We start from the raw sequence: 15311 nt of genomic DNA, 5'->3' as shown, positions 1-15311 counted from the left end.
TCCAAGAGCTTTTAGGTGTAGTTGCTCTAATTTTGTGATCTGTGGCGAAAATAATGGGGTTTTTACAAACACATTGCATCCTGCAGCGAAGAACTCTGTGGGTAAGAAAAGGCACAGTTTGATTTACTCTTGGATTTGGTGAGGAGTGTGATGAACACATGCAAGGACAAAGTTCTGAGCTGGCTTCCTAGGCTGCTTGTGGTGAAGCTGAAAGGAGATTTTAATGTCCCTGCTTGAGCCAGATGAATTGTAACCAAGTGACCTTTTAAGTTTGTTTTCTGTGCTGAACTTGCAGAGGAGAGTGGAGATTTGGGTCATAGCCCTGGTGCATGGTTTTGTTTGCATTGCACAACTGAGATTTTATCAAACACTGTTGGCAAAATTGCCACTGACGATTTCAAGATTAGTAAGATATTGCAAGAATTATAGTGAGATTTACCACGTTCTGTTGCTATGGCTTTCAGAAAGTCACTGTGATGTCCTCATAGCTTTAGCTGTTTCCTTGGGGTGCTCTCAGCTGCCTTCCCTGAGGGTGATGGTGACAGCCCAGCATGCAGGGCACCCCACTTGGATTCTCCCTCTTGGGCTGCCCAACATTGTTTGATGTTAGGGGACAGAATAGGCAAATTTGGGAATTACTCTCTGCAGGAGGGTGGTGTGGGATAGCTCCCTAAAACACGTTTTTTTCCACTCAGCCATATGTGGATTGCTTTAATCCACCAAATCGAAGTAGGAATCAGCTCAACTCTTCTGCCATTGAACTTGGTTTCAGTTACTGGGAGATTCAGGAGAAGCCTAACATGGTTATTAGGCTTGCTATGGCCAACGCTGGCCCTTAAGTAGATGACACATACTTGATTTTGCTTTGGAACTGCAGATCCTGATAGATGTTCCCCCTGCAAATGGGGAGAATTAGGAGCAGTGTGTGTTTGGGGAACTGTGTGTGTGTAGCACACCGAGTTCTGTGTCTGAGTTTTCATTCAGGAAACCAGAAGTGCCACAGTTAAAACATTGAATTAAAGGTTTGTTGTCTTTTCCATTTGGATTTGTTTTGCCACCAAAACACTGAGTTAAAGATCTGTTATCTTTTTTAGTACGTTATGTTTTGCAAACTTGGAGATATAATAAAACTAGAGCTGAGGTGCTCAGTGGATGAAACCGGATTCACAGAGTCTCTACGTGCAGGTAACATTCCAGTGGGATCTGGTTTCTCTCCTCGCAGTCAGTGGAAATTTACCTCGCTGGCGCCTATCGTGGGTTGGAATCAAAAATGTCTCAACACAGAGGGCAGGGGAAAAAAGCCAAACTGAACCCAAGCAGCACTCCCCCACCGTGGCTCAGGTGAAGCTCTCTCCAGGTGAAACCCAAGCTCGCTGGCCTTTCCCCTCGTTGCCTTGGTGATGGTCATTGATTGCCTGTTTGTGGCTGAACTTCCGCGTGTGCGGGCGGAGGCGGCAGCTGAGCAGCGGTGCCTGGCGGAGCTCTCGGCGCGGGGTCTGCGGTAAGTGCAGCTCCCGGTGTGACTGCGGGGTGTGCTGCGGGTCCAGGGGACAGCCCGGCATCCCACACGGGCTGCGTGCAGCTCAGGAAACAGGCGAGTCCTAAACCTGTCCGTCCCGGGCTGTTCCACTCAGACATGGTGTATATACCTTTGGAAAAACATGTTAAATGCTTAATCTTCCTGCTCTGCATGACAGCTGTTCAAATATTGGTTCGTATTGATCCAGCCGTTGTGCCTTTCACACTTGTCTGTTCATTTAAACGAGTCAGCCTTTTAATTTTATACCCCCATCGATTGTTATTTCAGGCTGCTCTCAGTGTGTACACTACATGTGTCATGGGATTTCTGTCCTGGTGGGAGCTGACATCTGCAGCCTTCCTTCTTACACTAGGCTGCATTGGCTTCCTTTCAGTGCATTCACAACAGACACGTGTGTTCCAGAGCTTGTTGGGGTTGGTTTTACAGCACTTGTGTGTGGGTGTAGCTGCTGCTGCCTGAGCTGTGTCTCCTGGATCACCCTTTGAAGGGGCAGCATTTCACCCTGCCTGTGGGGGAGAAGGCAGCTCAGGACACTGCTTGACCCGTGTTCCTTCTCTTCTGCTGTCACAACTCTTCTCTAAACTCCCTGGCTCCAGGGTATTTTATAATCCAAGGGCAGGACTTAGTAAGTTTTCTTTATGTGAGTGCTTTAATGGGTCTTAGAAATTACTTGGCTTTCCAGAGCAACTGGATAAAGTTAATGTGGAGTGTGTTTAACAAAGAATTAACAGAATGTGAATCATACAGATAAATATATATACAAAAGTCTCCTAAATCTGGAAATACATCTGTTTTCTTTCATCTCTTTTGAGGTGAGTTGAGGTTTGTCCACTGTTGATGAAGTTTTGATCTATAATAGGTTTCCAGTTCCACCTAAATACACCGAGTCCTCTGAAATGGCACTGTGAATTCCAGCTAAGAGAACACAACCTGTGTAAAGGTTATCCTTCAGCAAAGAGGAGAACTCTGTAACCTTTGACATGTTTTGGGAAGGCAGGAGTATGTAAACTCCATGTTAATGATTGGACAAAGCAGGAGTCGGTGTGGACGTGAGGCGCAGTGGAGCTCAGCACTAATAGGTAACCAGGCCCTGGAGGGCACGTGCTGCAGCTGGGGGGGGCTGTGTCTGGGGGCAGGGACAGCTGCTGGAATGCTCACAGCTCCACAGCCATCCCCACTGCACACACAGCCTCCCATTCCCAGCAGCCTCACCACTGGATTGATTGGCAGTGCTCAGGACAGGCTGCTCAGAATTCCCACCTGTGTTCTGCACCGTGGGTGCTGGAATGGAACTGCAGCATCAGCTCTGGGGCTGCACAGAGCACAGCCTGGCCTCTGGAAGCCACCCAGGGTAGGGAGTGACAGCACCTGAGCCCCTTCCAGGCTCAGTATGCTCCAGGCGAGGTTGAAATAGGATAGAAAAATGTCTTTGTGGAGTGAGCTGAACTATGCTTCAAAAAGCAGCTTAGGATATGTGCTTTACAAAATAGGGAATTCAGTGGAATACAAAAAATGCAGTCAGGTGTTCACTTCCTGCACAGAAGGTGAATACAGTTTAATCTCATCACCAGACAAGTATTTCTTTCTGCTGTATAATTTGAGCTCCTAGCAGAACCAAAGATTCTTCCTTGGCAAAAGGCAACTCAAGTGGCAAGTGACTTCTGAAGCCTTGTCTCCCCTCAACTGTTCCCAGCTTGCCATTTCCTGCCTCCCGATCTCTCTGTTGTTGCAAGGAGGAATATTTGGCTGCTCATGGAAGGATGGGGGTGGGATGATAAGCAGATGAGGGTGGGTGCTGGCCTCTGGAGTGCAGGAGAAGGGAAGGAGTGTCCCAAGATTGGGTCCTGTAGTGTGCAGTTGCCTCCATTGCTTGCCGACTCAAAGGGGTATCGGATACTCTTGCCAGAAAATGGGAGTTTGTGTTGGGAAATTGCTCTTTAAGAATATGTTAGGTGGTTGATCACTGATGGAAGTCTGAGTGTGTGCTCAGCACTGTCAGCCCATGTGGGACCTGGAGCTGTTCAGCTGAGAGAACTCAGGGTTACACCACTGCTTCTGGCATCTCTTTGCTGTTTAAGGTACAGCCAGACTAATTAAACAAGTGCTTTTTTCGAGTCCCACAGAAGAGCCATCTTGCTCCAGGGAGGGACCTGTCCCTTATGCATTCCATTTGATGCTCGGGGAAGGGTGTCCGTGGTGGCTCAGCGTGCCCGGAGGTTTCCCTGCGTGTGGCTCCTCCCCAGGAGCCTCGCTCCTGCAGTGTGTGTACCTGGTTCCTGCCTGGAGTCCCACAGGGCTGTGCTGTGTCTGATCAGCCCTGGTACCCTGCTTTGCTTGCTCTTGGTTGTTTACTTGTGAAGTAGGACTCCAGCTGGATGTTTGTTATCCTTCATTCAGCCTCACGGTCTGCTGTGTCAGATCCCCACTTCTCCTGAATCCTCCTCATCTGTCTGCTTATTCCACTCTGCTTGTGCTGGGGATCACTTTATTATTTGGGGTTTGGATGCTGGCTCTTCTCCTGCAGAATTTTTCTGTGGTTAGTGATCTCTGTCATTGGGTTTACAACAAAAATTAACCAAAATTCTAATTTTCTTGTACAGTCTGTTCAGAGAGAGCTGGGTGGAAACCTGCATCAGGTAATTGGTACTCTGTGAGTTTCAGGCTGTGCCCAGCCAAGCAGTCCTCTATCTGATTTTTTGGTGGACAATGAGGTGAGATCACTTCGTTATTGCTGAAATAATTTACCTCTTTTATTTACCTGGACACAGCACACTTGGAGATAAAGGAAGAAATTGCCATACAAGGAGTCAGCAAAAGTTAATACATATGGCATACCTCATCACTAATTGAGGAGATGGTTTAACTATTTTTTTTAAACATTACATATATATGTATATGTATTTCGTGCATATGAAAATTGGAACAAACATTTGCAAAAACACTTGTTCTGCTTGTTAAATTGGAATATTGAGAGGCTGAGAGCCTCCTCACAGGAGGGAACAGGGTCATAGCTTTTGGGATATTTAAACTGGATATGACCCTTCAGGTATGTTTTTGAGAATCGATTTAAATCATCTGGAGCATCATCTTTTGTATCTTGCAAAACTCAGTTAGGGAACCTCCAGTAGTGGGAGCTCCTCTTGCCTTTTTTTCTCTTTTAAAGATGGTGGGAGGGATTGTTTGTGTTTTTCTTTGATTTCTTTTGAATCAGTTAACATGCAGAGTGCAGGAAGAAGATGCCACTCTAGCAAGGTTGATGTTGGACTTTGCTAGAGGGAATCTGAGTAGTATTGATAATATAGAAACAGCTATTGCAACTTCTCCTCTAGTTCTACTTCAGTGAGGTCTGAACAGTCTGAGTTTCTGCTTGGATTTTTCTGTGCTGTCTTCTCTTATTGAAGGAATTCTCTTGATCACAGTTTGCAAGTTTATTGCCTTTTGTATATTAAAACTGCTCCAGAAAACCAGGCACATGGTACGTAGGAAAAAGCTTCAATATCCACTAATGTGAGTCCATTGAATCGTTCCTTTTCACATGCTGTTTTGTCCACCTCTCAGGTAAGCTTTGGCCTCTTTTGGTGAAAAAAATCCAGTTCCCTAATTAGAAAGTGCTGCTGGGGAGAACAGCACATGGCAGGTTTACAGGAAGGATTTGTGTCTCCAGTGTTGTTTTACTGCAGCCCAGTTCCTCGGGCAGGACGTGTGGGACCTGCCCTGCAGACAGGCTCAGTGGGACTGTTGTTTTCTGATCCCGTGTCCGTGTGTCCGTCCAGAGGGATGAGTTGGGCTGCCCAGCTATGGCTTTACTTTGGGACTGGTCCTGACCTTCCTCACAGTCAGAAAATCTGTGCCAAGACAGCTGACAAAGCTGTGTCTGGCTTTCAGCTGCCTAAAGCAAACAGACTGGGAGAAACCTGTGGGAAAGTGTAATTGTTTTCTGACCAGGCTTCAAGGAACGGAGTGTCAAGTTACTGTAATTGAATCCAGTATCTTGCAGCTCTGGGAGCCTTATCAGAGCAGAGAACGGATCACTGATACGGGGACTGCAGAACCTGTTTCTGCTGAAGACTTTCCAGCTTTCATTCTGGTGGCCTCTTTGTGTTGCTCAAACAGGGTAAAAAAAAAAAGGAAAATAAAAAAAGGCCATTTTTACTGATGTTCCTCAGGCACTTCATATAATGAAGTGATAAACTGAGCATCAGGCTGATGCTCCGGTGATGTGCATCTGCAGGACTTGCCATCTGTCAGTGAACGCTGATTTGGAGCTCTCCACGTACACCAAGGTGGTGAGACAGGCTTAAAAAAATGATTCTAAGGATTTGTTTTTAACTGTGCACCCTGAATTTTTACACCACAGACATCTCTCATTACTAAAATGTTATTAATAATTTCCCTCGTGTTTGAAGAACTTTAGTGTCAATGCAGAATGAATTTGTGGCATATGGATTGCTTAAGATGTGAAATGGCCCTGTTCAGCAAATACTCTTCTGCTTTTATTGCTATTATGGTTACAGTATTATTGCTGTGATGTTATTACTGTTATCTACTCGTACTCTGTCTTTATTGAACTCTTAACAGCTCTGACTGGACTCAAATAGTCCTCATGGCTGCATTCAGATAAGCCTTCCAAGAGGAGGTTCTTTTCCAGATCCTCCCTAGGAGAGACTCCTGCTCTCTGCTATCCTCTTGTTGCTCCTGAAAATTCTCTACAGCATGAACACTAAAGCCACTTTCTTTTTTGTCACAGGAGGAGTCTCGCATCCTCAGGGTGAAGGTGGTTTCTGGCATTGATCTGGCAAAGAAGGACATCTTTGGAGCCAGGTGGGTGTTGTGCAGTGCCTGGATCCTTGGAACAGGATCAGCTTGGCAGGGCAGGGGCCCTGTGAGGGCTGCAGCCCCCGCAGGTGCTGGGTGTGCGTTGGCACAGCAGCCCTGCCCGCCCCTGCCCCCTCTCTGTGGGCACAGGAAGCAGCTCAGAGCCCAGGCTGCAGAACCCGACCAGGTAATAGCTGGGGACAAGCTGCTTCTGAAGATAAAATGAACCCCAGCCCAGTAATTTTCTGTTTCTGAAGGTTAATTCAGGCTTGACACTGCTGCTCTCTTAAGCCTAAGCATGACAAAATGCTCTACTGCAAGTGTTCCAATCTACTTAGAAGGGTTTTATCAGTTTGAAATTAGTGGTATCCAATTTTAGCTTTTATTGAAGTGACTAATTTCTTAATGTATAAATGAGCTTCCCTGTGGGTTTTCCTGTATTTCTTTAATGATGCTTACAAATTGTTCATTAACTTGTGTATCCAGCTTAAAACTACATGAAAGCAGCAATTAAAAGGTTTTATCAGCTTCAGTATTTTGGGTGAAATTTGCAACAAGCGTTCCTTTGGTAGCTGTGTGCAGAATGTGGTATGCCGAAGCTTTGTTATTTTCTTTCTCCAAATGTGTTGTTTTGAAGAACAGGTTTTGATGCTGACCATAAGCAACATAACTTTTATCTTTCAAAATGCATGAAGCTAAATCCGAGTGTAATTTGTTCTGAATCCTATTGATGTGGTCCTTAACGTATTTTAAGGAAATTGATTTCGAGTCAGTAGGATTTCCATAAAAGCAGAGTTAAAAACATATTCCCTACGTGTATTTTAAAATTTGTTTTAATCTTTCAACTGAGTTAATGTACAGGTGTTTGAAAACCCGTGTGTATTGACTGCAGACCTGCAGTTCCTGTGCCTCCGTGTGGTGGAACTGTGCAGGGCTTCAGACTGGGGCAGAGCAGTTGCTTGTTCCACAACTGTGGAAGATGAACTACGGGGCATAAGTTGTGTTTTGCATCTCGGTGGGTTGTCCTGACCCTTTTTAATCAACTTTACCATTATAAAACACTGCCTGTGGGCTTGCAGAGTCTCAAAGCCATTTCCTTCTTGATTAAATCTAAGGAAAGTCTCTTACCAGTGTAGAGCACTGGAGAGACTGTAAAGAAATCTCGGTACTCTTGAGTTTGCTTTTTTGGGATTCTTTTTGACCTAGGAAATCATTTTAATAGCAAGTAAAGGTACCCTGGGACACTCAGTGCTGTAGGATACCCTGGGTGCCTTCACTGCTGTATTTTGCCTTTTAAGTCAGAAGGTAAGTGAAAATTGTGGCTGTCTGGAAGTTGAAAATGTAAAGTGCTTTTCAGTTAAAATTGCAGCTGTTTTTCAATGTCAGGGAGCTGTGCTTCTAGTGGTGTAAGAGTTTGTTATGGGTTTATTGCTTTTACCTGCTCTTTTCTGAAAAGCACTTTTCTGGTTTGATTTCATGTGTCCAGGATCTGTGATGGAGCTGGGGAAGGCAGGCTCCAGGCAGCTGATAGGATTGTAAGTCGTGCTGTATAGTCCTGTTGTGAACAAGGTTGCTTGAAATGTGGCTGAATTCTTTAATTCATGTGTGTCCTGTCACTGTGGTTCGTGATGGGAGGAGAGCTCATGTGGCTGTGGCTTTGCAGATGACAAAGATGGCAGGTGTTTACCTTGTGCCTATTCTTTAAAGTCCTCTGTCACTGCTTCTAGTTAAAGTTCACTTTGAGTTAGGGTATATCTGGTTTGAACTACTGGAAACAGTGTGGAGATAGCTGTACCTCTGGAACTATCTCCTCCAGCACCGCACTGCCTTGGAGCTTCATTGGCTAACAGCCTGTTCCCCTTCTGGTAATGATGGCTTCCCTGATGAGCAGAGACAAATCCATTGAAGGCAGTTGCTTTCATAAATTATTCACACCATTAAAAAAAATAATCTGGCTCCTGAGTGCCTCTTCAAATGAGCTGCCTCTTCAGCACTTGCATGTGTGCCAGAGGGAGAGTGCTCTGTGCCTCCTGGCCCAGGGAGGCCCCGAGGTGGAACAGAGCTGTGACTGAGTTCCCAGAGCCACCCAGACTCCGGGGCAGTTGCTCAAGTAGGAGAGAGTTCATACTCTGTTGTTGCTTTTTCCTTATTCTAGCTGATTGGCAATTGAGGTTTTTCCAGAGTAGTGGAAATGGGATGTTATTAACAGTGTGGGAAAGGAAAGAAACAAGATGAGATCTTCCTCTAGCCCTAGCTGGACTTGGGAATGCAGAAGCAGCATCTGCACTGCTCAGCAAGCACCCGTGGCTCGTGGTTTGGCTGTGGAATGAAGTGTGGGGTGCAGGTGTTGAGGGGAGCACAGTCACTGCTGGTGCAGCCAGCTGTGTGCGTGCCTGCCTGGGTGGGAGGGGAGCGGCCCCGCACAGGCAGAGCCCGCGGGTTCCAAAAGCTGCTGTTGTCAGTGGCAGCACAGCCCAGGGCACTCGGTGAGCAGCCCCGGAATGGCACGGGCAGAGCTGTCTGCTTTCCGTGGAAAATGCTCCGAGATCACCCAGCCCTCTTGTCTGAGGTGTGCGGCCAGTGCACGAGAGGGTGCTGGCATAGAAGAGATGAAAGGCTGCTCAGCAGAAATATGCTGGGTAACGGATAGTTTTATTTGTGAAACCCTGATGTCGGTGCTCGTACAAGTGTGTGAGATGAATTTTGGGCTGCCGGGTACGGGCGCGGGGTACCGGTGTACCCATGCCGTTGGTGCGGGGCTGTGCCTGGCAGCAGAGGGCATCAGAGAGTTTCTGCAGCTTCCCCCGATGGCTTTCGAGCAAATGAGGCCGCAGGTTCTTCACCAAAATTAGCGGGTTTTTACCCTTTTTACATGTTGTGTTCTTTAGGATGCACTGGGTATATATTTCAGGAGCTGTACATGGAGAAATGCTGTTTATTTGAGGATGTGGTCCTGCTACTTAGTAAGAGGACTTGGTAATAATTCCTGATGGTTATAATATCATAGTAAAAAATAATTCTCATCAGATAATTGCTCAGTTGAAAAATTTCTTTGTACAAATACAGAAAAATAAAATGTTCCTTGTTACTTGAAGAAAGGAATCTTCTGTATTCAGCTCCTCAGCTTTCCTGCCTGCCTGCTATCTGCTGTGATCTGTGAGTTTACCTGGATCTGGTATCTTTAAAAGAAAAAAGTGGCATGTCAATAAAATCATCTAAAGAAAACCTTTTGATCTTTAATATTTAAGGCAGAACTACTGTGCTGACCTTTTCTCTTCCTCAAGCCATGTGTCATGGAGTTCTCTCGCTCCTTCCCCAGCCTGGTGGATTTTGGAACTTGTTAAGATAATTTGGGAGTGTGAAATGGCATAGAAAGATCTATGTGTACATCAGCCCCTCAGCTTCAGAGGCTGATGTGTGCATATTCTGTTAGGGCATTCATTTAACCTTTGCAAAAAAAAATGGCCTCAGGGAGGAAAAACCCCCATATTTACACTTCCATCTGTTTTGGAAGATTAAAATATTCTTTTTGCTCTGGGAGACTTCCAAGAGAGCAAGAACACAAAAGGAATCCATCTTGCTACCCTTTATTAGAGCATACCATGGTAAAGGAAGGTGGAGACACTGGAGGTGGGGTTTTAGGTATCATTTTTATCTCCTTTTTTCACCCACAGGCACTTTGCAGCTTCTATGATGTGAGTCATTATCTCTAGCAGCTCTTTGGTAAAGCCTTGCTACATTTCTTGTACAGTCAGAAGAAGTGTGAGCCTTCCTTTGCAAAATAAAACACTAGCAGGGAAATGGGAGGTGTGTAAGATGACTCTGGGATTTGGTATGGAGGAGTGAGATTTGGGATGCTTAGGCACAATGGATTGCAAGTTTGGCTTTGCGGTGAAGGGTAAGGTAAGGTTTTGTTTTCTTTGCAGAAGCTGATGTTCCTTTATCCTTGTGTGATTGGACATTTTGGGCTTTGCTTTAGTCATAGGACACGAGACTTGTGTGACAGTGAGGTCAAAATCTTGCTTCTCTTTGAGGAAAAACTCTTAATGGATGTTAGTACAGGCAGAAAGGTGAAACCCAGAAGGCTCGTGCTAAAATAAAGCCAGGGAGCAAACACAGCCAGGGTGTTCTGGAGCATTCCTTGTATTTGCTGTGCATTCTTATTGTACTTCTCCCTTCTTACTGTGCAGGGATGGGGAAAGTCACCGGGGGAATGGTTGTTGGGATAAAATGACAGTGCCTGTAAGAGCTTCTGCCTTAGAACATTGTTTTTACTGCTCTCCATAAAACTTGGTTAGAAGTATCTCTTTATTATTCTAATCTTCTTTATCTTCTTTAATGATGCATATTTTGGCAGTTTGTTTCCATTTTGAATCTGAAAGTGACTAAGCAAAACACTGGAATTTTAAAAAAAATTTGGAACTTTTTAAGCTCTGCTAAGTGCATGCACAGACAGTTTCTCTTAAGTGTTTAAATGATTCTGAAAAAACATTTTCACGTTCACAGAATTTCCCCTTGTCAAGCATAACCTTCTTTTCAGCCCTGAGGCTCCCATAATTTTGTGGAGACTCCTTTAGATGAGTGTTTTTGAGGATGATGTGTTACTGATGTGAGTTTGTACATGGTGGTTTTGCAGGCATGTTGTCTGTAAAAGCACTGTATTTCCACCAGAACAGCCTGCAGATTTCCCAGAGTGTCTGTGCAGAGCAGGTCAGTTCCCACAGCACTGAGTACCTGGGCACGTTCCTCTGTACCTGCCCACAGGTGGAGGGACCCCAGAGCAGGCAAACCCAGAGCCTCAGCCCTCCCAGACCCCAAGGCAGGCAAACCCAGAGCCCCAGCCCTGCCAGACCCCTGGGGAGGAGGGGGCCTGAGGTCTTGCACTGTTCTGGCAGCAATGTGAAGGGGTCGTTTGGGGGGTTGTTGGAACATTGAGCTTGTCTGACTCCGGAGCACAGGGAGGCAGTGCCTGCAGGGCTCATTTAGGATGCTGTTCCAGGTACACCTGCCCTGAGGAGAGTGCAGGCAGGCTGGATGGAGTGAGGGGGTGGGAAAAGGGCATGGATGTAGATTAACTGATAGCCGAATAGTGGTGCCCTCAAGAGCAGGGGAGGAACCAGATTGGGATGTGGCTTTGAGGGAGAGGCTTCTCTGCTTTCATGTTGGAGTGTGCTGGTATTTCTGTAGCCAGAATTACAGGGGCTGTTGATCAGTTCTCTCACGTATGTGAGGCAGAAAAGTGGCAGCACAAAGGGAATGGTTCTGTGTTTCTTACAGAAGCAAAATTATCTTGTGCAAGACTGTTCCAAAGAGATCCAGTCGGGCTATTTTGAAATGCAAAGTTTGCCTGCATGTGACAAGCCTGGCATTCACGCACTTGCATAACAAGTGTTACTAAATTTTATATGTGGGGAGGCGGTTTCAGCTTTTAAAATAAAAATAGAGCCATGTAGGCCTTAGTAGTTCCATTGTTCTTCCACGTGTGCCTGTGCTCTCCACCCCCTTCTTTTGGAGCTTAAAATAAGTAAATAATACATCACATCACTGGCAGAAGCTAGTTTGAGACCTGCTTTCAAAACTGTTTCAAAAGTATAGAGCAAATGTGATTCCAGACTCAAGTGAACAAATGGGGCACTCCTCCTGAGCCCCAGTTTCACAGTGCTCTAAAGTAAAGTGATTTTAAAAGGAGGCTGATCTTCCTTGAGATTTTTTGCTGGAGTTTTTAGTCATCAGAGCTTTTGTTGTCCTCCAGAAGAAGATCTGGAAGCTTGCCTTTTCATACTGAGATTCAAATGAAAGATGATAATTATATATCTACAGTTGCTTGAGCTTTAAGAAAATGACAAATACTGCAAGTTGGCAACACCATGGCAAATAACTAATTCTGGATGTCTGAGGGATTCCAGAGGTCAGGAAAAGGATTTCTTAAGCCTCAGATTGTTTTGATGGCTGTTGTTCTGCCAAACTGTCTTTGTACTAACTTGTGATTATTATAACTTTGATTATTAGCATAATTTTCTTAGGAGTCCCTTTTTTTTCTCCAGAGATCAGTTATGAGCTTCAAAGTTCTCCTGATCTTGGCAGGTGCTGATGTTTTCTTTAGGTTTTGGCCAGTCACGTTTGGCTAGATGAGATTTGGTGCTTTTAGTCATTTTTGATTTTGTAGCAAGGAGCATTTTAGATAGGTGTTCACTTCCCTTCACCCCCAGGCACTGGTATGATGATGGGCTCATTTCCCTTTTAAGCGCTACTTGGTCCTTTGAAATTTCCCATTTTTGCCCTAAATGTAGGTTTCTTATGCCCTGCAGCTGCCGTTGGATCCCCTCTTGGGCACAGCAGCCTTGCTGCATTGGGCAGCTCTCTGTCAGTCTGTCGTGTCCCTGTGTTGGTGTCCCTGTGCATGCAACACTGTTGGAGTTCTCCTCCTTTTAGTCAGCCCATTTCAGGGTGAGAATATCTGGCAGGTACAACTCCAGACTGATCTGAGTCTGCTTTCTGTGCTCAAAAGTTAGAATCATAGAACCATAGAATATGATGAGCTGGAATGGAGCCATCAGGATCATCGAGTCCCAGCTCCTGACCCTGCAAAGAACATCCCAAGAATCTCACCATGTGCCTGAGAGCATTGTCCAAACTCGCCTGATTGATTTGCTGGGGGGTTTTTGTGCTTTCAGTAGTGTCTCATTTATTATCGTCTTCTGTCACCTGAATCATCAGGATTTCCTTTCTTTAACCCATCTGCAGACACTGCTGTGAGACAGGAATCTGGTATTTTACTGCTTGTCTTAGTGTCTGTTTCATTCCAATTTGTGGTTAGGTTTTCCAGTGACTTTTAATGTATTCCATTCTTGTGCAAGTTTTCCTCAGTTTTACTGATTTTCATGTTTTGGTCTACTAGGTCTTCCTGTGTGACTTGTTTCATTCTCCCAGCAGCTGTATGGACTCCAGGAGTGCTGGCTGTGTTACCTGATCCCAGAGCAGAATCCAACAACTGAGGCTCTCCAGACCCCTGGGGTTCATCTGGAGCTGCTCACAGATTAGACTGCTTATTTGGTTGTTGGCATCTGAGCCCGATTCTAAGTAATAAGTTGTTAAAAGCTTTACAATACTTTTTATTTATTGACTTCCAACGATAAGAGCTGTAATATCAATCAGGTGCATTCTAGTCCCTCAGAGCTGCTGTCAGTGCAGTGTGAAGTGTCTGAGCCTCCTGTGCAGGCTCCATGCAGGGCTGTTCTGGGGCTGGCCACCCCCAGGGCTGTGTGAGACAGCTCCACTGGGCCGGTGTCAGCTTTCCCTGGGCTCCAGTCTCCCTCCAGCTACGTGTTTGTTTTAAGTAAACAAATGCATGGAAGTAAACAGTCTCAAATATCCAGTCATTTGGGTAAACTCCAGCTTCACCTTCAGCACAAGAGCTTGGCTGCATAGCTCAGTCTGACTCACTCTGTCCCGCTTTAAGAGCAGGCAGAGATGGCAGTAATTTCTTCAGTAAAGGCAGAATTTCCTTACTGAAACTAGTAATAAACGTAATTATTCTCTAGTTTTTAAAAATAGAAATAGATTTTAAAGAAATAATCTGTGCCACTTTCGCAGTTTTCGTTTTCTGTAGACAGAAGGTTCATCCAGGGTATTTCAGCACTAAAAAATTGTAGTATTTCTAAGGGTTCCTGAAAACAACATTGCCCAGGTGTGGGTTGATAACCCAAATCTGGGAGGATACCTGTAAATATTAGCGTGGTACATCAAGCAATTTAAAGTAGCATCAGCATTTCTTTGAAATCACAATGATGCTTTGCTTTCTTCTAAATCTTGGTGCTTAATTCTGAACATAACTGCAGTTGAAGTAAATGCACTTATGTGCATCTACTGATAGGAATAATCAGTCCAACAAGATGTCTTGTTTCCACCTTTGTGGCATTTTATACTCGATACATGGAGCAGCCAGTATAATAAATGTGCAATGCTGATTTTTCTGTAGTGATGCTGTCCCAAATAGTTCCTTAAATTCAAGAAGTATCAGCATTTGAATGACTTGGTTGGTAAATCTGGGTGTCTGGTGGTTTTGTGAGTGCCTCTTGTTGATGCTTTCAAGAAGTCTTGGATCATTGTCCAGCTGAGTGTGCTGCAGCCTTGAGAGGGAAGCACCAGAGCAGGTCAGGGTCCTGGTTTTACTCAGTCACTCATTTCCTCCCTTCAAGCAGAGACTTGGCTCCTGTTCCACTTCTGACATTGTACCTGTGTGAAGTTCACCTGTTCTGCAGGATGCTCTTTGTCCCAGTCTAGAACACAGAGCCATGGAATGGTTTGTGTTGGAAGGGGCCTTAAAGACCACCCAGTTCCACCCTGTGCTGTGGGCAGGAGCAGCTTCCACTGGAGCAGGTTCCTCTCTGCCCTGTGTGTCTGAATCACTGCTGGTACTGTGCAGCTTGATTTTATGGTTCAAAACAGTTATAACCACTGCTTCAGAATACTTGCTGTCAGCCTCCAGGGGTGAGTGGTGGCCAAGCCCCACAGCTCCCATTTTCCCCTGACTTCTTTCAGTGGAGTGCTGTGGGCAGGAGCTGTGTGGGAGCAGGAGTTCTTGGCCCAGCAGGGACAGAGCTGCAGGGAGTGATCTCTGCTCTTATGGGCAGGGTTTAACTGAGCTCATTGTTAATGTGTCAGTAGCTTGCTAGAGTTCTGAGCTTTCACTGAAGACAATTCCCCTAGAAGTATTTGGAGGTGCTGTTGTTACCCAGTTCCATGACAAATTCCTTCTGCAGTGCTTTCTGGCTGTACAATTGTAGGCCATTAAATCTGATGTTTTCTTTTGCAGTGACCCATATGTGAAACTTTCCTTGTATGTAGCAGATGAGAACAGAGAACTTGCTCTTGTGCAGACAAAAACCATCAAAAAGGTATGTATATACTCTTCAATTCGTTGGCTTTGGAAGGATTAAGAACACTGGAACACTAC

The 15311-nt window shown here is 45.3% G+C and overlaps 1 protein-coding gene across 15 annotated transcripts in view; it reads left to right on the top strand.

Moving 5' to 3' along the window:
* Window positions 1-15311, top strand: part of LOC106863658 (NEDD4 like E3 ubiquitin protein ligase) — a 77858-nt gene that overhangs the window by 17030 nt on the left and 45517 nt on the right. For 7 of the 15 annotated variants that reach the window (XM_088155582.1, XM_088155580.1, XM_088155578.1 and 4 more), the window contains 2 exons: window positions 6288-6361; window positions 15171-15252. Coding sequence is in view for 9 of the 15 variants with exons in the window: in XM_088155573.1 (XP_088011699.1) it covers window positions 6288-6361; window positions 15171-15252 (156 nt within the window). In the remaining 6 variants the exon portion in view is untranslated. Of the gene's footprint in view, window positions 1-6287; window positions 6362-10007; window positions 10259-15170; window positions 15253-15311 lie in introns of those variants that run through there. The other 8 variants (XM_088155583.1, XM_088155581.1, XM_088155579.1 and 5 more) reach the window with 3 other exon arrangements.

Source organism: Sturnus vulgaris, chromosome W (genome assembly GCF_052056855.1).
Source record: "Sturnus vulgaris isolate bStuVul1 chromosome W, bStuVul1.hap1, whole genome shotgun sequence".
In the NCBI taxonomy this organism is placed as follows: domain Eukaryota; kingdom Metazoa; phylum Chordata; class Aves; order Passeriformes; family Sturnidae; genus Sturnus; species Sturnus vulgaris.
Note: the sequence above shows the minus strand (reverse complement) of the source record. Positions and strands in the feature narration are given on the sequence as shown.